A 24,132-nucleotide genomic window follows, 5' to 3' on the forward strand; every position below is an offset into this window, starting at 1 on the left:
TAGTGTACGCTGTTAAGTGCCAGGAGGATTGCCAGGATTTATACATCGGGGAAACCAAACAACCTCTGTCGAAGCGGATGGCACAACACAGAAGAGCTACCTCGTCAGGCCAGGACTCTGCAGTCTATTTACACCTACAGGCCAGTGGACACTCTTTCAATGATGAGGATGTACACATCCTGGACAGGGAGGAACGCTGGTTTGAGCGCGGAGTCAAGGAGGCCATTTACGTGAAAAGGGAAAGACCATCTCTGAATCGAGGAGGGGGCCTAAGGGTACATCTGTCACCATCTCCTCCTCCTCCTCCTCCATACCAGACACCACAGATCCGCTCCAGTTCGCCTACCGACCCAACAGATCCACAGAGGCCGCCATCGCCCACGTCCTGCACACCACCCTCAGCCACGTGGACAAGAAACAAGGTAACTATGTGAGAATGCTGTTTGTTGATTACAGTTCAGCGTTTAACACAATAGTGCCCAGCAGACTGTTCACAAAGCTGAGGGATCTGGGACTCAACAGCCGTCTGTGTGCATGGGTGTTGGACTTCCTCACTGGCAGAACTCAGGTGGTGAGGGTGGGTAGATGCATCTCTAACAGCATCACCATCAACACAGGAGCACCACAGGGATGTGTCCTCTCGCCTCTGCTCTACTCCCTCTACACTTCAGACTGTGTGGCCACCCATGGCTCCAATACCACTGTGAAGTTTGCTGACGACACAGTGGTGTTGGGTGCCATCTCCAACAACGATGAGGCGGCCTACATGGATGAAGTGAAGAATCTGGCATCATGGCGCCAGGATAACCACCTCCAGCTGAACGTTGGCAAGACCAAGGAGCTGGTGGTGGACTTCAGAAGGAGTCAGCACAGAGACTACAAGCCCATTATCATTAATGGAGCTCCAGTGGAGAGGGTGCAGTCCTTCAAGTATCTCGGTGTCCACATCTCCTCAGACCTGACACGGTCTGCCCACATTCAGGTCCAGTCCAAAAAGGCTAGGCAGCACCTGTATTACCTACGACAACTGAGGAAGTTCAGGGTCTCTCCAGAGATCCTCAGGATTTTCTATACAGGCGCTGTGGAGAGCATCCTCACACAGAACATGACATCGTGGTTTGGGAACAGCTGTGTTAAGGACCAAAAAGCTCTTCAGAGAGTGATCCGTACAGCAGAACACTGCTGCAGGATTGCTCTTCCCCCGCTTCAGGACACCTACACCAGGAGATGCCGGACTAGAGCAGACACTGAAGGACCCGTCCCATCCTGGCAACAAACTGTTCCAACTTCTGCAATCTGGTAGAAGGTTCAGCATCATCCGGGCAAGGACAGAGAGACTCAAGAGGAGCTTCTATCCCCAAGCCATCAGGGCCCTAAAACACACACACACACACACACACACACACACACACACACACACACACACGACTCTCTTCTAGACACTAAACCAGGGGTCGGCAAACCTGGGCACAGCTGGTACGCAAAGGGTTAACTGATGGCACGACCATAGCTGGACTGTCCATCGGGCATACCGGGCTGTGATTTTTCGTTTTTATGGGCCGATGGGGTTGTTTGTTTGTTTCTTTCTTTCTTTTTGTAACAGTATAAACAATGAAAGGTGGCGGATTGGCCAGATGCTGGCAGATGTGTAAAAATAACTCAGTTGTTTGGTGGTGGCTATGGCGGAGCTTCCACAGAGGCCAACAGGTGGATGAGGGAAAGGGGAGGCAGGACTTTTTACAGTCAGTTACAATAACTCGTACTGCGTACTAGCTAGCATGACGGAGTTTCTATACAGCTGGGTGGGTGCTATGATGTTACTGATAGTGAACTTTATTCATAAGGTTAGTTAGTAGAGTTGCAAACCGTCCTGTAAAAAACTGAATCGTCTCGTATTCAGAGAAAATATTTCGCGTTTCGTATTGAGGTGAAAAGGAACACAGTTTGTCCCGGACTTCAGCTAGAATGAAAAAGACACAAAGCTGGGGTTATTCTGTCGTTACGCTGCACAGCTGTTTCTTCTTCTCTCATTCTCTCCCCTCCCTCTCCTGTTGCTACTTTAATCATGAAACTGATCAATGATCAGCTGATTGGCTTTTCTCTCTTGTTTGTTTATCGCCCACTTTGCGCCAGAAAGAGGAAACCAGCGGATGTCACGCTAAAGAACAGCAGCACGTTTAAGCTTGATCAGCTGTTGTTAGAATTTATTTGATATTAATTTCTAGTATCAGCTGATGTTTGCTGGAGCCACAGCTGTAAAAGCTGCTGGTCATGATGTCGGTTTGGATATGTGGTGAGAGGGAAACATGCAGATGAAACCAGGAGATGTCCTTACTGAATCATCAGAGCTGAACAGGTGATGGAGAAACAGGTTTACCTTTTAGGTGACATGAATGAGTTGAAGGGAAGTTATGAACTGTTTCTGAGAGACAAATAACACCAGGATCCTTTTCTACGTAGCTGACAGCTGGTAACTGTGCAGGGGCGGGTCTAGCAAAGCTTTGCCAGGGGGCCAGGTAGGGCATTAACAGGGAAAGGGGGGCACAAAGAAATACTTTTCTTTTTTATTCTCATTTAAAATGTTTCGCTGTTATTAAATAATTATCTGAAGCTTACAAACAAAGTTTTTATCTGATGTAAAATGTATAGAAATCATACATATACCAACAAGACTGTACATCACTGTCACACCAGCGTCTGTTTTCATTCAAAGGCTTTATGGCTTTAATACCTGGGGGGCCGGTCTCTAGTCAAAATGCCCGGGCTGATTTTTTTTATCCCAGTCCAGCCCTGGGCACGACATGCAGTGAATTAATCTGAGAAGGTGCATTAAATAATAAACGGCCGGGCCAGCGGTGCACATCGCAAATCAGCTCGCATTGACACATTAGTTGTGCCGCTTCTTAATGACGGTATCTTAGCTAACAACCCCAACTACCAGATTCAACTTGTAATTGGCTAAAAATAACCGGTGAGAGGGACGTTGCTAGCTTTCCACATTCCGACACTTCAAATGCTTCAGGAGCTGTCCGCTCACCGCAGCATCAGCACCGCGGAAATACACGGATACATCCGAAGACTCGAGACCAGTGTTGGGCAAGTTACTTTGAAAAAGTAATTCAATTATAGTTACTAGTTACTTCTTCAAAAAAGTAACTGAGTTAGTAACTGAGTTACAATATCCTAAAAGTAATTAAATACTTGAAAAGTAACTATTGCGTTACTTTAAAAAAAAAGTTTAACCCTCTGGGGTCCAGGGTATAATTGGCCATTTTAACTACTTTTGATTTTCCCTCCACATTTCACCTTTAAAAACTATTTACTTTGCCTTGTTTGGTATCATTCTTTTCAGCACAACCTCACGTGTCTGAATTTACAGTTATGTTTTCATTTTGACAGTATTAACACAATTGATCTAAAATCAGACAAAAACCATAAAATCAGAGTAGAAAAAGTTATATTTTTTACTGTAACAACCACAAACATCTTTAATGAATCATATTTCATAACTTTAAATGCAAATATAAATTGTCAATTTTAAAATCCTATGCACAAGTTTACTTTTACCCTTTTTTTAAATAACCATTTCAAACTATTTACAGAACAATCAGCTGTTCTGAATTCAATAAGATGCCACACAAATTATTTGTGCCACTCCAAATATTTCTGTCCATTATAAAGGAGAACATCACAGCCTGATACCTGCAGGTCTGACAGCAGCAGGTGTATCACTCCTGTTTCTACCCGGAGACAGCAGTCGCCTCATTGTTCTGACACACAACACAAAACTATCCACAACACTACACACTAACTACACAAGACAACACATGAACTACACACTCCAAACACGCTAAACGTCACAAATCTCTCACATCTCAAAACTCGCTCTCTCTCTTTTTCTGCTCTCTCTCTCTCTCTCTCTCTCTCTCTCTCTCTCTCTCTCGCCGTCACTCCTAAAACTTCCGCTGCTTTTTTTTTTTTGTTTTGTTTTGGTCATAAGCAGAGAGTGCTTGCTGTGCTGTGCTTAGACAGTAAACGTGACGAAACTATTGAGGAAAAAACACGTGTATATATTGCTTATCATGACTCTGGTTTTACGTGGCCTATCAACACAATTTGTAAACTGGTATATATCATCTTGTTGCTTTGTCTTTAAGTGGTCGTGTGATTGGCTTACCACGACTACTTTATTCTTCCTCAGTCAAACGGCAGCACTCGTGCGATTGTTTTGCTCCTTAGCTCCAGGTGTTGTGCTAGACAGTGATCGTGATTGCCGTCCGCGGGAGCGCACAGCTGCTTAAAGCTGTAGCGCCCAGATTACTTACAGCTACTTCCTGCAGCTGATATAAGATGCTGTAAGCTGAACACAGCTTCAACCGTCTGTTTGTTGAAAAATAGTAACGGACCGCGTTTCCTTGTTAGTAACTGTAACGGCGTTGTAACGATAGGAATAGTAATTAGTTAGATTACTCGTTACTGAAAAAAGTAACGCCGTTAGTAACGCCGTTACTTGTAACGCCGTTATTCCCATCACTGCTCGAGACAGAATTCACAATGTGTTTTTGGGACTTTCAGGTGTATGGACCAATGTTTTCTTTTCTGATCAAACCAGAAAGCTTTAATGAGCAGCTGGATTTGTCTCGCATTAACTGTTTGGACAGATCGAAATGCAGCTGATTGAACTGAAAACTTCGACTCTGTGGGGGTCAAAGTTTGTAGAACTACAGACGCAGCTGGAATCCACAGCTGTGCGTGTTCATGGAGCTGCATTTTCACCTGCTGGACATCACTACCTGACAAGTTTAACTGTCTTCAGAACATTGCAGAGGCCTTATTGACAGTATTTGGCTCTACATATCTGTGTGAGCAGATTTTCTCTCACATGAGTGTCCTCAGGTAGCCGTCTGAATGCTGGACACTCGGAGACCTGTGTCTCTGAGTGGGAGACCAGAGATCACATTAACATGTGTGTCTCTGTATTAACAAACATGCCATATTGGCCCAGTTTATTTTTCTTATCATTGTTGTGAGGAGACCATAAATAGCATTTGTATTTTCTGTTGTACAGTTCATTTGCTGTTATGGATAAAAAGTCTTTTTTTGTTTCAAAATAGCTGATAACTATTCGCTGACAGCTGCCAACATCTGCAAACAAATATAATTCTATAAAGTGGTTCTATATAGTCTGTAACTGTTCATATAGAGCGTTATTAAATTTATTGCTAATGCATCATATGGCACATTGACTTCTAGGTGAATGTCCAGTAGTAGCATGTATGCAGCAAGCAGGTGAATTCTGTACATTAAGTGAATTAAATAAGAATAGACAATCTGGACATTTTACAAAATAGACAATATGAACATATTTAAAAGTAAAGGAATTTGAAATGTACATTGTGCCAGTGGGTTTAGAGCAGGGTTTGGCAACCTTTCTGATGATGAGTGCCATCTAAAATTTCCTCAATGTATATAATATATAATGTCCCCCCCCCCTCTTTGCACAAGTCGAGGAGCGTGTCAGGTTACATTTCACTGTGTGTTGTACTTGTATAACTATGCATGTGACGAATAAAGAACCTTGAACCTTACAATGCTGTGATTGCAACCATTACCCAACTCTCTGTGAATGGTACTCATGGCCATTGGTCAGTGGTTGTTGATTAATGGTCATGAGAATTTGCATAATTATGATTTAGGAACTGACCTCCCAGCCCATTGTTCCTTCAGTGGTGCTGGTTTCAGTCATTATGCAAATGTCCTGTTTATAAGGATGGAAACCTGCAGTCAGCTGAGGCTGAAGAAGTCACCTGGATGAGTGATGAGTGAAACAGTTCTCCCACTGAAAACGTCCAGATGAACAGAATCACCTTCTAGAAATGTACTTACCTGGATGATTGAGCATGCATCAAGACGTAGACTTGAGACAGCTTTATTGCTGAAAACCCTAACTAAACTGAAAAAATGCCAAAAACTAAACAGGCAGGCGAGCAGACAGAACACACAGTACGGAATGAGGCTAGATCGCGACAGTGGAAAACACAGGGCTTAAATACACAGAGGGAGCAGCCAGTGAATGAGAGACAGAAGGGAAACACAGCTGGGGCAAACCAGGGCTAACGAGACAGGGGAAGCAAAACCTGATACAATAACCTGAGACACGGACTTCAAAGTAAAACAGGAAACATAACACAGAGACGCGGACTTGACACAGGGATACAGCAGACAGGGGAGAGAGAGTAACTATGGAACACAGACAGAAACCAGAAGACAGAGCTCTAATAAAGAAACCAAAGACTAGAAATAATAAATAATATCAAAATCAAAGTTCATAAATAACACAAAACTGAAAACTCTGGGTTGATGATCCAGGCACCCTGACACCTCCCCCTGATTCCCAAACTACCTCAGCTGTTTTTTTGGGCTCTACTCTGAGCACCTCTTGGATGACTCAAGGGTGGCTAGTCCTCTTTGGAAGAGACCTGCCACCCTTTAGACAAAGCTCATTTCTGCTCTCTTTGTGATCTCATTCGTTCTGTCAGTTTTCCCACCTTCTAGGTTTCTTGTGGGTGCTGTTCTTGGGTGCAGCGATGGCCTGGGATGCTGCTGACACGGGCTCTGGGTTCTCTCTCAGTGGGTGGTATATAGGAAATATTTGTGCTGGCTCTCTCCTTCTGGGGGTCTTAAACATCCTGAACCCTTTCCATGCCCCACTTCCTCTGAAAGCACATCACTCACACACAGGGCATCAGCGGGAGGAGCACAAGCTACGTAGGGTGATGCACATGGATTCGATGGCCGTGCTGTGTGTCCATCTGTCCCCATTTCCCATTTTTCAACCCTGTCTGGGACCAGGGTTGGTTGGGGCACCTGTCCATCCTCAAATCAGAGGGTGTGGTGGATGTGTGTCTTTTGCGGCTCCTGTGTGTCTCTGTGTGTAGCTAGACCTGGGTTGGAGGCTCACTGAGCCTTGGTCTCTGTGAGAAACTGTCATTGAGGGTGGGGGTGGGGATTCACCTCCTACCGTTCCCCACTCAGCATTGCTTGTTTGGATGGTTGCTGGCCTGCTTTCCTGGGGGTTGTGGTCCGAGGTGGTTTGGCCTTCTTCTTTGCCTGGACAGTCACAGGGCACAGATAATAATGTGAATAATAAAGTAAAATAAATAAATAAAACAGAGATGGTTAGATAGAGCTGTGTTTAAGGATTAAAGGATATGACTTCTATACCAAACACCAAAGGAAACAAACAAAAAAACGTATAAAACAAAAACATTGCAATAGCTTCGGGGTGCAAAATGCAAAGCGCCTAAACCTGCATTCTGTACTGATACTATGTTTCACAATGGAAGATTATATTACATTATATTACACAAACTGAATTAATAAAGTTTCATCTAATCTAATCTAGACTGAGGATTTATGATTTTTTTTTTTTTTTTTTGGCCGTCTGTCCCGTTTGGTTCTTTTGCCATCAGAATTATTGTCTGAAGGCAAAGAGAGAAGCCCAACAGAGTTACTTTACCAAGTGGACCATCCCTGCCTTGCCGTATTGGTCCATTTGTGTGTGTGAGCACCCGTGTGTACACCTGTGAGCATGGACACGCTTGTTTTTAAAAGGTTCCTTCATGTAATGATCTGCTAGAGGGTGTGGGGGCCATAGCCCCGTCCTCCAGGGCATGAAGCAGGTATGGAGGAGATCCAGGCTCCAGACATCCAGAGGCCCTCAGAGCACAAGAGACCAAGGAAAACCAACAGAGGGGCAGCCGCGCCACTATCCCAGAAAGAGCTGAGGGAAGCCCCAGATGAGGGGTCACTCAGCAGTCGCGGAGCAGAAGCCAGGGGGGGTTGCAGTGACGTGCCCGTGAGCTCCGCGGGCAGCCAGCTGTGCCAGAGTGACCGAGCCCCGGGCCGAGAGGCCGAGGGCACCCCACCCCCGAAGTGGCCCGAGCGAGCCCCAGGCTCCAGGCCCCGATAAGCAGCCACCAGGAGTGAGCCGATGCGTACCTGGACGCCCATCCCCGGACACAAAGAACCACCAACGCACCGATGTCTGAGGGCGTCTGCCACTGGCAGGGGAAGTGGTGGGGGGAGATAGGCCTCCATACCTTGGAGGGCCTGAGATGTCCCCAGAGAGGTGGCATCTGATACCCAACCTGACATATAGACACAGACATACAGGCACACACAGATACAAACATCCATTCCCACCCTCATGCTCTCATATGCAATTACTCAGCACTCACCCAACGTGGAGACAGACATAAAGAGACACTGTACACACAATCACACTCCCCAAGAGTACTCTATACCCCAGGTCTAGGTACCCTTGCCCCTGGAGGGGGAAACTGCACCCAGACCCAGGTGGTGTTACCCTTTTCCCTGCGGTGGAGAGAAGCAGACTGCCCCGACTCCGCAGCAGCAGGGAGGCCCCACATTCCAGACCCCGATCGGACGGCCAACTCCTCCTCCTAGCCCCCCCGCTCCAACAGGCCGCAGAGAATGGGGGTGTGTGAAGACTCCAAACCTCCCTCCACCCGCTCATATGTAGTGTTGATGCATGTGTGCTCTAAGGTGCATTTAAAACCCAGGAGGGCATGGAGCTACCTGCCAGAGAGCAGCAGGTAAGCGCATAGCCCCTCCTGATAGCCCTCAATGTCTACGTGTATTTAAAATTGAGAGGTGGGCAACGACGCCAGGGGTGAGGTTGTACACCCTGATGGTCTTCTGGATGCCATATAGCGTGCCCATCCCCAAGGTCCTATATGTATGTGTTATGAGAGTGTGAGTAATGTGAATGTCTAAGTTGTGGGATAAAATTGAGGCAGAGGCAGCCAGAAGGGGACAGAGGTGGGGGGTGGGGGTGGGGGGTTGGAGGGGCCCTCACCTGCACCCTGGTGACACACCTTTACCCCAAGGCCCTGCATGTGTGGGTGATTGTGGTGGAGCGGGAAGAGGGAGGCAGCTGGAGATGGGGAGTGAAGGAAGGGAGGGGCAAGTGGCCCCTCCCTGGGACCAGCTCCCCCGCTGACCCCAGTAGGCACCCCCATACTCTGCAACCCGCCAGGGCAATGGCGCCCAGGCCCATCCAGACCGGGGCCCAGTTCAGCAGTGCCGCCCGGCACCACAGAGCCCGGGACAGCCCACCCGACCCCACCACAGACAAAACTGCACCCACCCCGTCATCCACTCATCTTCCAGACTACACAAGACAATAGACACCCAGGCTGAGATCTTCCTCCACCTCTCCTATATCTCCCCCTCCTGCAGAGTGAGTTCCTGGAGAGAGGAGACCTCCTGCAAGATGTAACAGCCTCCCCCACCAGTTGACGAGCCCCCCAGGTGGCTCGATGCACTGGCGGCACCCTGCGCCAGGGCTGAGCCCCCATACACCCACCTGCCCACAACCCCGGCGACACACCAACCAGGACCCAAGCCCCCAAGGCCCAGCCAGGGCCCCAGCCCGGAGACGGAGCACCCACAGAACCCCCCACCTGCCCCGGACCCACCAAGGGGCAGCCAGGCTACCAGGTCAGTAACCCACGTCCGTCAGCACAGACCCTCCCCTAGCCCCGCTGCACGCAGCCACGAGGAAACCATCACCTAAGAGCCAACAGAGCCCTTAACAGGCCATGACCGCAACCTGAGGATTTATGATTGACAAGTCATCAGGAAATGGGCAAACAGTTTCACAGTCAGACCCGCCCTCTTCGTCATATCCTTCCCTTAAAACAGGACTAATAGATGATGTCACAGTAGCTTTCTCTGCAGGAAAGTACACATAAAATAATACAGAAAAATCCTTCATATTTACACTTTACATTGAACTAGGATTTTCCTGCATGTATTCCTGTAGCCAAGTTGGAGAGTAAACATTTATTGTATTGTTACTAATTTATATTTTACTTTTACAGCTTTATGTGAAACCGTGTCTGCACTTTCATAACCACATATTGGATAGGCTGTTAAAAGATGGATGTATTTTTACTTTAATCCATTATGTTGGAAGTGGCTTGATCTTCTGAAGTTAGCAGTTAGGCTGCACAAGCACTGATGGTCTTTTCCTTTACATCTGCCAGCTGTGTGTAGAGTAACCTGTACAGTTTTGTGGTAGAACGTTGCAAAACTGGTTTTACAGACATGATTAAGTTTTTACACTCCAGTGTTACCAGTGAGTCGAGGTTATCCTTGGAATCAGCATGTCTTTAGCCACGGGAAACTTTTTGAATAGCCCCAGATCTTTATCAAAGGACAGAATCCATTTATCTCTGGTTATCACGGGCAAAGTCACATTTGAAACACTTCCATCTCTGTCTCACCAAACTACCCTAATCATAGAAATCACTAACAGCCGAGTATGACTGTGAGCTTTATGTTATATGTGAGTTTACTGTTGTAAACTGTGAGTGGTGACAAACTGGGTTCAACACTGTACAGGACTCCAGCAGCTGTGCTGCACAGCTGGTTGATTTGGTGGTGATTAGGTAGCTAAAAGACTTCAACAGTGGTTATAAGAAGCATTTAAAAAAGTAAACGAGAAAGACAAGTGAGGTGAGACGGAGCTGCCGCTGCAGACAGAGCAGGCATGAAGTTAGACAGAAGATCAGAGGAACAGGCGAACACATCTGTGATGGTGTAAACCTGAAATCATGCAGCTGCTCAGAGTGATGTCAGGCTGCAGGACATTCATTTTCCTTTTCTCCTCCCAAGTGGTGTACACGGGTGTGCGTGACAATGAATAACCATGGTTACAAAAACTCTCATCATCCACAGTGAATGAGCTCAGGTTATTATATCCCTGCAAAATCAAGAATGTGCAATACTTCAACATAGTAAGTGTTGTAACATTAATAACACTGACATTTTTAACAAGCTTATCTCTGATTCCAGAGGAAATAACGTGTGCAGTGTGTCACTGCTGTTATTTCAGGGGATGGTTTTGCAGTTTTCCTCTTTACATTTTATTTAATGTGTCCAAAGTTATTCTTCCTGTTAAAACAAACTTTTCCCTTCCCATTGTCACCGAGTGCTTTCTCAGTTCAACATAATTAATTTAAGTTGAATATCATTAAACTGTATGGAGACAGAATCGTGCTAATTACTGCCAAGTAACATAGAAACTTACAGTTTCACTCACCAAACTGTAGAAGGGAGGGTTTCTGTAAAACTAACCACACAGCAAAATATCAGCTGTCAACCAGTAACAGAGCATGTGTTTGGGATGTGGTGGGATGGGAAATTTTGCTTGTGCCTAACAAAGAAGGACAAAAGTGGCATTCAGTTCAATTATTCATTCTAATTAGGTTTTATTTGGTTTTATTTAAGAAGGTATGTTCAGTCTGTTTTTTTTCCTTTGGCAACTTCAGTGTTCAACAAATAGTTTCAGAAATGCAAATGAAGATATTAAAATCCAAACTTTCTTCGGCTGGTTTTATGTTGTAAAAGTTTGCTGTAAGAAAAGAAATATGCAAAAAGGAAAACAAAAGAAATTAATTTAACTTTAAAAAATCTAGCTTTAACATTTCTCGTGGCTTTGAATCAGATTTAGTTAGATGGTCAGTTTGGTGGTGCAACATGTGTCACCTCCATAAGCTGGGACAAACTGGGTCACATTTGTGTTTTTGTTTTTTGTAAAGGCCTTCGGATGATTCCTGAAATCATTTGATTAGATCCTGACATTAAACTGCTGCCTTATCTGGAATCACAATGCCTAAAAAAAAATCTTACTCCACGCTCCCCACAACACTGTGCCTGGTAACAATCACAGTGCAATGTCCAGTTAACATGAATGCAGCTTCCCATTATCACAGGTAGCTAGCTATGATTCCAGTTGGGATTCTGCCCCAGTGGCTCCGAAGGTTAAAATGAGCTAATAATCTCTGGTGATTTAAGACGCACGTTTTAGACGCTATTTAGAGAACAAGTAAAAAATTAAGCAGACATTTTATAAATCACAGCAATGCCTCCGCATTATCAGAACAGTTGGAACTATGTTTCAGACAAGTTAGGAAAACATAACATTTGAAGACAAGTCTCGAAAAAGTACTACAATACGTTATTATTAGTATTAATAATATAGCTATTACTGCTCACAAACTCGCCTGCAATACGAGTCAAATACGTGAGAGCTCGCTTTTATGGATTTAGTGGTGTTTTTTTGCCACTGTGGAAAGTGGAGATCACAGCAGAGGACGGAACATTACCGTCACACAGGGGTTTCCCTTATATCAGCTGAGCACCGGACTGTACCATTACCCTGCCTTATGGGGGACACACTAGGGAAAACGGACACAGTTAAAATAATTACACCCAAGTGTGCCCAGAAATGATAATTATCGGGAAGCATTTATACATACAAACTTCGATGTCATTAAAGTTCACAAGCGCTGTATTCAGAATGTTTGGGATTTGTCCGAATACCACCCGCAATTCGTGTAGGCTTCCAAAAATGGCGGCGGTTTCTGTCAGTGTGGAGTGAAACTTTCCTATTTTTTAGCGAAATTCTTCCTCCATTCTAGCATTTTGTCGACTGTAGTCGAGTGTTTATTAAAGTAGGTATCTTCGGAAGACACCGGCGTTTGACAGTCGTCGTCAGGATTGAGGGGGTGACTCTTAGCTCCGGTTTTGAGCACCAAATCGCTGAGCTTCCTTCGAAGTTGACGGTAGCCGAGTGCCTGACATTGCGATCATAGCGACTGTTGTCATCGTATCGCTTAGCGCCGAGCCGTCAGGTGAGATTGGACGTCGGCCGATTAGCAGTAGATAGCTTTGCGGCCAAAGGGCGTCAGAAACAAAGCGGTTGGTGTTTGTGTGTGTGGATCGAGCCGGGGCAGATTACAGATCCTGAGGACGTGTCACGTCACCTGTCAGTGGGAATAAATAGGTGCTGTTGGATGTCACCGCCACTCTGTGCCGCACTGAATTTGGTTTGCTAGCGTCGTGTAAGTACCGGCTCATTTTCACCCGTGTTCCTGCTTCACTGTGCGCCCAGACAGCTTGTTGTGTTTTGGGGCCTACAGTCACTTGCCTCCATATGTTTGTACTGCGCTTTTATTATGCTAGCTAGCTGTTAGCCGTCATTGGCTAATTTGTTGTATTATAATTTGTCTAATGGCATATTGCGGGAAAATGACTAAGTGCAGTTTTCATATATCGCCTACATCGTGGTGACTTTCTTTAGGGAACAGCAGCGAGGGACGTGGTTAGTGTTTTCTTGATTTTCCGGGCTGCCTCACAGCGGCTCATGGCTGCTCGGAGATTGTAAATGTCAACTTTCTGTCTCTAAAGAGCGTTTTTAATGTCTCTTTCCTGATTTGTTTATGTTGGACAGCCATCCTGGCAAATCAAATGGAGAAGCTTCAGGACCTCAGCCAATCAGAGTTACAGGAGCTCCTGGACAGTCCGGAGAGGGTGGAATCGATGGCTCTGGAGTCCGATGAGGTGAAACTGGTGCTTCATTCTTCTTCCCCTTTGTCGAAACGCCGATTAAATTCCCTTAATGAGAAGTCAGGAATTTGATTATGTGGCAGTGACCCTACAACTGGTTTCTAATTTAAATCTCAAACTGTCTATAAAGTTATGGTCTTTCTGCCAAGGTTACATCAGCTCAGTGAAAAGTGACGAGGCGGTCAGTGGGAAGGATTTTAGTTTTAAAAACAACGTTCAGTAGTTGTGTGATATTTTTCTTCTTCAAAATAATAAAGTTAGGAGTTATTATAATTGTCCTAGAAGTGAGCAAATAGGGATTTGCCTTTGTCCCTGTAACCTTTGCTTTGTTTGCAGTCATGCAAAATTGTAGAGTTGAGTTGTACCGAGGAACTTCCTGTTCTTCATCACCTCCTATTTCAAATGACTGACTCATGTCCCCTTATCTCTGAGCTGGGTCAACCTGAGTCCAGAATACTTCAGGTGTTTTTTTTTTTTGTTGTTGTTGTCAGGCTGTGTTAAGTTTTCATAACTTCAACTGGGAGGAATGGGAACAAATGACGTGCTCTGCGGCATGCTGCTACCAACAAAGTGCCTGAAGATGACATTTATAACTTTGCTAAGCTGCCTGTTATGTGCAGACACAATACTGGTTCATCCCTTGAGTTAGCTGATTTTTATGCTTGAGTGATTTATAGGTCAGGGTTAGGTGGCTTAACAAACAAAATAACATGATCAGGTACAAGTACTGAAAACAGCCAGTGTCCAAAGAAAAGCCTGAGAGCTGTTGCTCACTTTGGAAATGACACGTCTGACTGCGTGGAAGCAAAATGGAAAGAAATGAGGTGAAGGCTTTTTGGACAACACTTTATGCCAGCCTGACTCCAGTGACACTTTCAAACATGCTGCTAATCCCAGAGGCCAGCAGAAGTTTTCCACTGACGAATGTGTAATATTGAGTCAGTAAATAATGACGCTGTGACACAGTTTCCTTTGAGTTCTAGTCGTCTCATATTAAGACTGTTGTGAAAGTCGTGTGATGTTTTTGGGGTCGTAATCGTGGAAAAAATGTCCCCATAGCTGTATATGTGCGTCACAAAATAATAAACATTATGTAGTCACGCATGAAAAACAGCAGTCAGATAAAACTGATAAGCTGTGCAGAGAGCGGACAGGCAGCAGAGCTGTCCCATCCAACTGAGCCCACCAAAGTCCAGTCCAGGGCCGGATCCTGGTCTGGATGTTGTTCAGGTGTTTCACATCACAGGGCTGTACACACAAAGACACAGGCTCGTGTTAAAACTGTAAAGATATCCCTCAGCTGTACACCTCTGTGTGCTCGGCTGTGATGCGTACTCTGCCACACAGTACAGGAACAGGACACAGACTTATGTCAGCCTAACAAACTTATTTACTGCAGTTATTTTACAAGCCAAGAACAAGATGGAGCATCCGGCTCGATTCCAGCACACACGAGGCTCCTGTGTTAGTCACTGTGGTTGCAGTAGTACTTTTGATATGACTCTATATTCTACACGAGGAGAATCTGCTGACATCCTTCCACCAAGTCAGTCCATCGTTTGGTCTTTTAGAGAAGACTGCTGAGTCTTGCTAAATGCCACATTTCAGCACTTGTATATGTGGTGATGCAGACACACTGAAGGATCTACATAGACATGTGTTTGATGCCGACACTTAAAGTTATAATTCCCATTGCATTACATGCTGTTGTTTCAGATCCAGAACATCCAGCTGGAGAGAGAAATGGCTTTGGCATCAAATCGCAGCCTGGCTGAGCAAAACCTGGACATGAAGCCTCGCTTGGAGTCACAGAAGGAGCTGCTGGTGGAGAGATATTCTCAACTAGAGGCAGTCAGAGAAACCTATAGACAGCACTGCTCCCTGAAAGGTAGGGGGAGGGATGAACACTGTGCACACTACTGACTGCACCTGACTCACTGTGTCACTGAGTAAGTTTTCATCACGTCCGATGAACACATAAAAGCCACACTGATTGTCAAAAAAAGTTAAAGTAGATTTGTCTTTTTGGAAGTTGACTATAAATGTCTAAAATGGGAAATGGACTGATTCACATACAGCACTTTTCTGCTCTCTCTGAGCTCTTAATACAACATTCACACACATTCACACTCTGATGGATGAACTTGAACCTGGTTGAGTATCTTGGCGTGCAGACTGGAGGAGGCAGCGATCGAACTACCGACCTTCTGGTTAGTAAGTGACCTGAAGTGTCACTCAGAAGTGTTTCTTTGTTTTTCATCTGATGGGGTGTTGTTGTCAAACTGTTCCTATTTTTCCGTCTGTTATAGGACTTTCTTTCTTCTTTTTTTTTTACATAGGTACATTTGGTGTCATTTTACACATTTATTTCTGACAATTTCAGAGTCGTGCATCATTTACTACAGCAGCGTTTCTTTATCATTTAATGTGTAGTTAAACACACAAAGGGGAGTGTCACTGGTCGGGGTCAGGCGATGATGTAAAATGAGTTTGACATCTACTAAAGAGTCTCAGATGACTCTAAATCCCGGTGACCTTGACCTCAAAATGAGAGGTCAGCCTTTCTGAAAATCACCTAAGAGTTTCACATTTATACCACAGGTGCTCCTAGTATGAGGCTGGCAGTGACAGTGCCCTGGGTGTAGTAGTAGTACACACAGTGTGGGTACTGGACCCATCCCTCACCGTGGCCCCTAAAAGCCTTGCTTTATGTGACTCAGGATTTTATTATTGATGCATTTCTCTTCTGCATCTGTATGTTTGAAGTGCCTTTGGAGAAGATACCCCAGGTACTCTTTCATGCATCCATCTAGGTTTGCATGTGAGGGTGTTAAAATGTGTTCATGGATGCAGCTCAAAGTTCAAATGTCCTTGAAGTGTTAGATGAGAGTGAAAAACACCATATAAACGACAGTCCATGTACCATGGGCTAAACTAAGACTGGGTGGGATGAACCGTATGGACCTGATAGTGTAGTCAGACGGAGTTACATGAGTGAGTCAGTAATAAACAGTCACCTCAGTGAAGGAAGGTTCCCAGTTTGAACCTGTTGAAAAACCTGCTTGGCAGGCTAACTGGTGATTTGAAAGTGGCTCATTGTGTGACAGTACATGGTTATCTGTGTCTGTGTTTAAAAAAGTCAGTCAAAAACAGCAGGGAGCGCCAGCTTCAGAGAGCTGAGTCAAGGGCAAAGCAGTCTTTATGTGCCGAATACATACAAATCCTAATAAACAGTGTTGTAGTGAGTCGTAGTTCTTCCTCCTCCTGCCAGATAGATGGATCAATACATGAGGGGACCATGTCCAGTCCATGGTGCCTCTTTAGTATTGAGTCTGTGTACAGCCACCGAGCCAGAGAGAGCGAGGCACTGTGTGTAAAATGGTTCATTCAGAATTTGTATAAACCCTCTTGATTCAAAGCTGAAAGTGTGCACTTCAGCACCGTTATTGAATGTTTGTTTGGAAACAGTCTGCAGAATCTCTGTCCTTAACAGCTGGACTTGTACCTGTGCAGCCCACCAGGTAAAGTCTATTTGTGGGACACACAGGTGGGAATTTCCCAGCATGCCTCTCAGTTTGCCTGTGTTTTTAATCTCTCACCATTATAATAATGTGACTCCACAGCTCTCATCAGTCTGAGCGTTTAATGTTTCCATCATCAGACACGCCCAGGCTCATACTCAGTCTCTTTCTAACTCTTGCTCTCCTCAGATGGCATGGCAGGTCAGGTGTCTCCAGAAGCGCTGTTCTCAAGACTACAGACAGAGGGCAGCAAAACAGAAGAAGAGTCAGAGGTCAGTGATCGACTGTCAAACATGTTGCAGGTGCATCATTTAACGTAAAGGCAGACGCTTCGATGTTTTTAACGTGGGGTCAGCATGTTCAGGTAATATGAGTGAAAGGCAACAGTTTAAAGTTCGGTTCTAAACGACGACGATCACGAATAGATTAAAGAGTTTCCTGAAGATGGGATGTGTTGTTTCTTATGAGTCTCTGCATGCATGCATGCAGACATGCCTGTGTGTGCGGGCTCAGGAGCAGCGTTTCCTGCTTCACCCACTAATGCATGTACCACTCGATGAAGCATTGATGAGTTTTAACTTGGATTTTTGAGGCTGTTTCAGATTAACTGAACTGTTCTGTGGTCTGACCAATCAAAATGATTTTTGATTCCACCGTCTCTGAGATGGAGCAGACAGACAACCTGGTATGATATCGTTACACGATACATTTTGTAGCCATGATGGGCTGTGCGTTAGTGCACATGGTACGGTGAATTTGCTCCTGAGTGAAGAGCCCCTTAATGCTGACACATAAATGCAGGTTTTGGAATCACACAAATCACCATCAGATGATGTCTTTGGTTCAGAAGGTCTCAGCCTGTGAACATCTACGCCAGTATAAAGTTAGTTTCTGTTCATATAAATTTATGGACACATTCACACTCCGATGGATGCATCACAAAGCAACGTGGAGTTGGTATCTTGCCCAAGGATATTTGGCATGCAGACTGGGATCAAACCACCAACCATCTGGTTAGTAGGTGACCTGCTCTGCCAGCTGAGCTGCAGCCACAGGTGTCAGGATGTGGTCAGCTTTCACTGAAGTGATCAGACTACTGCTGGCTTGGGAACGCTTTGTTGTCCCCGTGGAAGAGCATCTGAGCTGCTGCCTCTGGTACCCACCCCCTGATAAGCAGCGATGGATGGGTGAGCTGGGATTATACTTCCCACGAGCTCACTATGCTCCAGTCAGATGTGAATGACGTAAACGTCACCATCAGGCAGCGAGCGTGAGGGTCCACGTGACCTCCTGATGACTGCGTGCGACATGGCTCCTCCTCTTTACTCAGCCACACTCACTGATGCCTGTAAATATGTGACCCACCTGTTTGTGATAGCATGGTGGAGACTAGGGTTGGGCGATATGTAAAAATTTTCCAACCGACAATCGTCAGTCCAATAATCAACGATGGGCGATATATTCACGCATGCGCAGACTTTTTGATGGGCGGAGCAATGTAATTATGCACGGACTGATTTGCATGTTTACAACACAGAAGTTCAAACATGGACGAACTAATTTCCAAAGACAATTAGGGCTGTCAGCGTTAACGCTGCATTAACGCGGTCATCGTGATTAATGCCATTAAAATCTGGAGCGCAGAATGAACAAACTTTGGATAAACTGCCCAAAATGCGTTGACAGAGACATTTCAGAGATTTTGACTCTGTCATGCAGTCGTGTTTGTCGTGATGATGGCTCATTAACCCTGACAGCGCTAAAAAAATATGAAATCACCAATTTGGGATGAAAAAGGTAAACCTAAGGATGGAACCAAAGCGCTGTGTCACTCGTGCAGACATATAGTGTGAGCAAAGTACTCAAACACGACTAACTTACATGAGCATGTACGCGTCCACCATCCAGCTGAGTACGCTAGGCTATCAGCAGCTTCTGCAGCTCCAACACGCACTCTGAGGAGGGGCATTTGCTCGTAGATGAAAGAGGCCTTTTTAAAACAGCGCTATTATTATTCTTTTTTTTCTGTTGACTGCTTCTATTAGCTCCATCATTATTAGCATATCTACTCATGGGTGAATAAATACATAAATCGCCCTTATAAAAACGAATGCTGATGGGCTCAGCCTATCGGCGACAGTCGATATATTCGTCCAATCGCCCAACCGTAGCGGAGACCTGCGGTGTTGTTTGAACAGCTCGTGTCTCCGTGCTGTGTTTTGGATTAGTTGCTTCATTCATCAGGAAATTCAACTAAAGACTAGCTGGACTAAGTGCACCCCTGGGCACACTGTGTTATCTAGTTGGGCAGCTCAGCAGTGCAGACCTATCCGAACTAGAAATGCTTTTACTTTGAAGGATTTTGCACTTCCTTTAACAGCGGCTGCTGTTTATCTGGGCTGTGGCAGGCTTTGGGCTTGTTTTCAGGGTGCCGTCACATTCTCACTAAATGGAGTTTAGATGTGCAGTTTGTGAAGCAGTGGGTCCCACCCCGCAGCCCACATCATTAGTCTGTGGCTACTACAAGTAATTTGACCTTAGAGGTAGTTTGATACCTGCTCAGCAGTAAGCACCGCTCATTCATCTTACCTGTCTCGTCCCGCAGGCTCTAGCAGATGAGTTTCTGGAGGGATCTCTTCCGCTGGACTCCTTCCTCGACCGATTCCTCTCCCTACGCTCACTCGCTCACAAAAGACGCGTACGGATAGAGAAACTCCAAGAAATCCTGCGACAGAGGAGCGAGGGCAATACCACCGCCATGACGTCGTCAGCATGCCTGAAAGAGGACTCTGCTACCCCGCTGTCACCGTGGGATCAACAGACAACAATAGCAACGACGACGAATCAACAGCAGCCGAGTTCCAAACCTCAGAACGCCTCTCAGCCCGTGTCCTCGTCTGCAGGGGGCTCTTCTGGGCTCCCCTACAGTCCATACCCCGTGTCGGGCCCTACTCCTCCTGCTGTAGTGGCAGCAGCAGGTTCTGTTCCAGCCAATACCCCGTCACAGTTCCCTCCTTACCCAGGTCCCACTTCATCTTTCCCTCCGGCAGGGAGCTACTCTGGCCCTAGCCCCCCTTTTGGGCCTCCAGCTTCGGCCAGCTGCCCTTACCCGGCCCAGCCCTCCTTTCCTTCGCCACATCCGGGCTCAGCATTTGGCCAGTACACCCCGAGCCACACTCAGAGTGGCCCTGCGCCCTACCCGGCCTCCTACAGCTACGGGGGCTACAGCTACCCATCCGGGCCTGCCTATTCCAATTCTCAGTCAGCAACAGGGAGACCCATGTACAGACCGGGATATGGAGTTCCACAGCCGTACTCCTGAAAGCACTACTGCTCCACTGTCTCTCTTCTTCTTAAATCTTTCCTCCTTTACTGTCTCACCATTTTCTCTTCCCTCACTCCTGCTCTACTCGCCCTAATCCTCCTCTCCCTGTCCTTTCTCCGATGCTCCCAGACTCAAGAGGTCTCTCGCTTTACTTTGTTGCACTATTTCTCTAATATCAGTCTGTCTCTGTTTATTTCTTTGCCCTTCCTTTGTCGACCCACCAACTCCCCCTACTCTGGTCTCAGGTTGTTGCGTTTGTGTTTAAGCGTTCAAACACTGTCTCTGGTTCACTCACTTTCTTCCTTCTGCACATTGTTGTCTCCTCCCTCCTCTTCCGTGTCATTTGTGTGTGTGTGTGTGTGTGTGTGTGTGTGTGTGTGTGTTGCTGTTTGGCAATCAGAAAGTCCTTATAGACACAAGTGCACTCCCCCTTATGACAAATACATGGCAAGAATCGCACTCTGTGACAGTGTCCCCATCCCCTGCCATAATCTGTGTGGTTCACATTGTTTTCTGTGAGCACCGACGAGATATGGAAGCTTTATGTTCTGCTTTGATGACCTCTGGGCTTAAACGATGCCATTAAAAAGGAGAAGGCCGGTACACAGTAAGATTCTTACATAAAGTTAAAGTGCAGGGTTTGAAGTTCCCATATTCTTATCTGTAGCTGCCCGGATATTCAGCTCTTCCAGTTGCAGGCGAATGTGAATGCGGCCACTTTGTTTCCTTTAACCAAAGAAACTTCTGCTGATGACACTGCTTTCATTCCTCTTCCTTTCATTAGTGTTTGACAGAGGAAGCAAACTGCAGCAAGAGATGTCACAGTACTACGTTTGTAGTAGTGCACACCAATGCCAGTAGCATTCTAGATACCAGAGTAAAAACAGCCGGTGACTATCTCGACAGCAGCAGCAGTGTGTGCAGTGTTTGTAAGGACAGACGAGAGCACTGCTCAGTGTGCACTGCCCCTTTAAAACAAGAGCCCACAGTGTGTTACCTACAGTGCACTACATAGAAAATACCAAGTGTATTTTCAGGTCACAGTACATGTACAGCATTTGGTGTGGAAGCTACTGTAAGCATTGGTGCTGCGACGTCCCCAGCTGCAGCTGTGTCAGCATCTTCTCCTTTCAGCCCTGCTTAAAACACTCGAAGAGGAAACAGGCAGACTTGGGAAAATTCTTCAGATTCCTGATCCCGACTGTGATGTCCTTTCCTACTTTTCTGTAAAGTCAACAAACATGTCTGTTTCTGTGAGTGGAAGCCTAGCTGGAGATGACTCACAGGGCTGGTTTGTGCAGCACTAGCCGGAGAACTGACACTGTAGGCAGGTTTCTGGTCTTCATGATCCTTTGTTTTGTATTTTTTCCAATAAGTAATTCAAAGGGAAACACAGGAAGGGACGCTTGTCAGAACGGTCACTAACAGGAGACTAACGGTCACACTCTTAATTTCCTTATAAGCATGTATTATCGTGGAGAAGCTGACACAAAGGGATTAGTTGGTGTCACTCATGTTGCTGTGTACTCCCTGCACCTCTCTGATTGGTCCATGGAGGCTCTCCAAAGTCAAGCTTTGTGTATGTGTGCCTGCTGGCTTCAAACACTTTGGCACTGCAGACCATCGTAGGTGAGGTGGAGGTGTTGAAGGGAATTTAGTATGTGTGTATTTTTAAACTGAAGTGCCAACATTGTGACAGACAAACGCATAAATCTCACATTTCTTTGGTGACGAGCTGTACCTTACATCCCTCGAAGTGATTGAACTGAATCTAAAGTGATCTGGGACTCAGAAATACTGCACCGCTACTAACACTCCAGAAAGCTGCATTAGTGAAGCGAGCTCAGAGTTTAGGCGACTGAATGATGATGATGATGTTAAAGAGGGGGAGGAATCCCGGTGTGGTTGTGCAGCGGAGAGCAGTATGCAGAAATCCTTTTTGTTTCAGTGCATGCCAGAGACTCAAAGATTTCCTTTCAGAGCAAAGTTGAACCTGCTGGATTATTTAGTAGAGATGCAGCTGTTAATCAAAACACAGTAAATCTGCATCATAGCTGCAGTCGGTACCTCAAGACAGGCTGTGCAGGCTTCAGCTGAGAGCTGGCTAATGCTAGGGCGAGCACTGTGCGGATACATTCAGTCATTATCGTAGCAGCCAGTGTGAGCCACGTTTCTTCAGATGTCACATGATTTAGAAGAAGTTGGATATCAGCTGACTTCCCTGCCAAGGTCAAAGATCACTGTTCATTCTTCCTGGTTTAAGAGCTGTCGCTAAGACTGCTAGCATAAAGGCTTTCACAGTGGCAGTAGCAGGTGCTGTGTTCAGTCAGTCAGCAAACACTCTTAAGTCTGGACCAGTCACTGTACACTTAGTCACACAGAGGTTTCTATGGTGTTTGGAGAGGTCATTTATTTTTTATTTAACCAGGTTAGTATAACCATCCTCTGTTCCTCCGCCTGTCTGAAAGAGCCTGTGATGGACGGCTGACTGTCAGAAAGAAAGCAGAAATGTAAAGTGGCTCGCTGTGGTGAAGGAGAACATGCTCCACCACAGAGACGAGCATCAGAAGGTTCGCTCTTCTGAACAAGAAGGAGGGAGTCTGAGGAAACTGTCACTCGTATACCGTCTGCACATAGAAAACACTTTGAGGCACAGGTACAGTCAGCTGTTGAGTGTAACTGTGACCTGCCCTGTCTGTTGCTAGCCACAGAGCGCTAACCCATGGCAGTAAGGTTCTCTTTATAAACAGCTGGCTCACCATGCTGATGTCTGTCACAGAGCAAAGAGACCAGCATTAGCTCCTCTGCAGGGAACCATGTACCCCGAGGGCAGTGACTGGAGATGTATTTTAAACGTTTCATGGCAGTAGTAGATGTAATTGGCAGTTCACTGTTTGTTTTTCCTGGTTTTAAGATTACTGCCAACTCTGAATTTATTAAATGCTTGATAGAAACTAACATATAAACAAATATTTCAGCATTAGGTGAATTTGTCTTTTATAAAGGGTGCCTTACTCCTCACAGGTAAATGTGGGCTGTAGCTGACAGAGTGCATGTGATGGCTCACCTGAATCAGCTCTCAGTACCTCAGACGTCCACACAGTGGCACCAGCTGACAGACTGGCGCCGTCTGATTGGATGAGAGCTGACGTCCCGATGCTGCACCTCTCTTGGTGCTAACGTCGCCCTCTGGTGTTACCTGTGAAGTCTTACTGCACACACACACACACACACAGCAGATGTCTCACTGGTTTCAGTTGGTTTTACGTGAACACGAGTAGGTGACTACTTCACATAGAGATGCTGCAATAACCCGAGCATGACGAGCTTTCATATACAATAAAGACATGATGGTGGTGGATTTGTCCTGAGGACTTCAGTGTTGTTAGGAAAAATGACAACAACAATAATAATAGTTTTACAGTGTTTTAGAAAAAGCACAAGGCAGATGTCTTAATATAGTTAGCATTAATATTCTGGAGGGAAATATCAGATTGATTTAATGGTTCTGATCTGGAGGAATTCTATATTACTGATGATGTAGATGGAAAAAGAAACAATGTTTTCTTTCTTGTTTTGGTTGTGAATAATTAAACAAGTTGATTTGAAGTAAAATGCTCAGAGTCTTTATTACGTTAGGATTCATGGAGTCATACTGCTGTAAAAATGATTTCTGTGAGGTGCATCGAGTCGAACAAAAGGTTGTGATGCTGTAGAGAATGAAAATTTATCTTAAATGTTATCAAAACATTCACTCATCACAAAGTTAGGAGTGTAAAGTTCTCTAATACCAAGAAAACCCTTTTTTAACTGGATCAATGAGGAGCCACTGATGTCAAGACAAGG

General features: G+C 45.5%; 1 protein-coding gene across 2 annotated transcripts; it reads left to right on the top strand.

The window, feature by feature from the left end:
* The first annotated feature begins 12,183 nt into the window (after positions 1-12,183).
* Positions 12,184-23,866, top strand: vps37c (VPS37C subunit of ESCRT-I). 2 transcript variants are annotated; one of them, XM_063475587.1, is made up of 5 exons: positions 12,184-12,725; positions 13,325-13,434; positions 15,157-15,328; positions 17,151-17,233; positions 19,567-23,866. In XM_063475587.1, the coding sequence occupies exons 2-5, from the start codon at positions 13,342-13,344 to the stop codon at positions 20,281-20,283; spliced, it is 1,065 nt and encodes a 354-aa protein (XP_063331657.1). In that variant the 5' UTR covers positions 12,184-12,725; positions 13,325-13,341; the 3' UTR covers positions 20,284-23,866. The 2 variants fall into 2 exon arrangements, with proteins under 2 accessions (XP_063331657.1, XP_063331656.1); XM_063475586.1 differs by having other exon boundaries at positions 12,186-12,935.
* The last annotated feature ends 266 nt before the right edge of the window (positions 23,867-24,132 follow it).

The sequence above is a fragment of the Pelmatolapia mariae genome, linkage group LG6 (genome assembly GCF_036321145.2).
Source record: "Pelmatolapia mariae isolate MD_Pm_ZW linkage group LG6, Pm_UMD_F_2, whole genome shotgun sequence".
NCBI lineage: Eukaryota > Metazoa > Chordata > Actinopteri > Cichliformes > Cichlidae > Pelmatolapia > Pelmatolapia mariae.

Excerpts from the sequence above, each read along its gene's own strand:
- vps37c (XM_063475587.1), top strand. The coding sequence starts at position 13,342 with ATGGAGAAGCTTCAGGACCTCAGCCAATCAGAGTTACAGGAGCTCCTG. Across the intron at positions 15,329-17,150 it reads ACAGCACTGCTCCCTGAAAG|ATGGCATGGCAGGTCAGGTG; the intron begins GTAGGGGGAGGG and ends TGCTCTCCTCAG. Across the intron at positions 17,234-19,566 it reads AAACAGAAGAAGAGTCAGAG|GCTCTAGCAGATGAGTTTCT; the intron begins GTCAGTGATCGA and ends CTCGTCCCGCAG.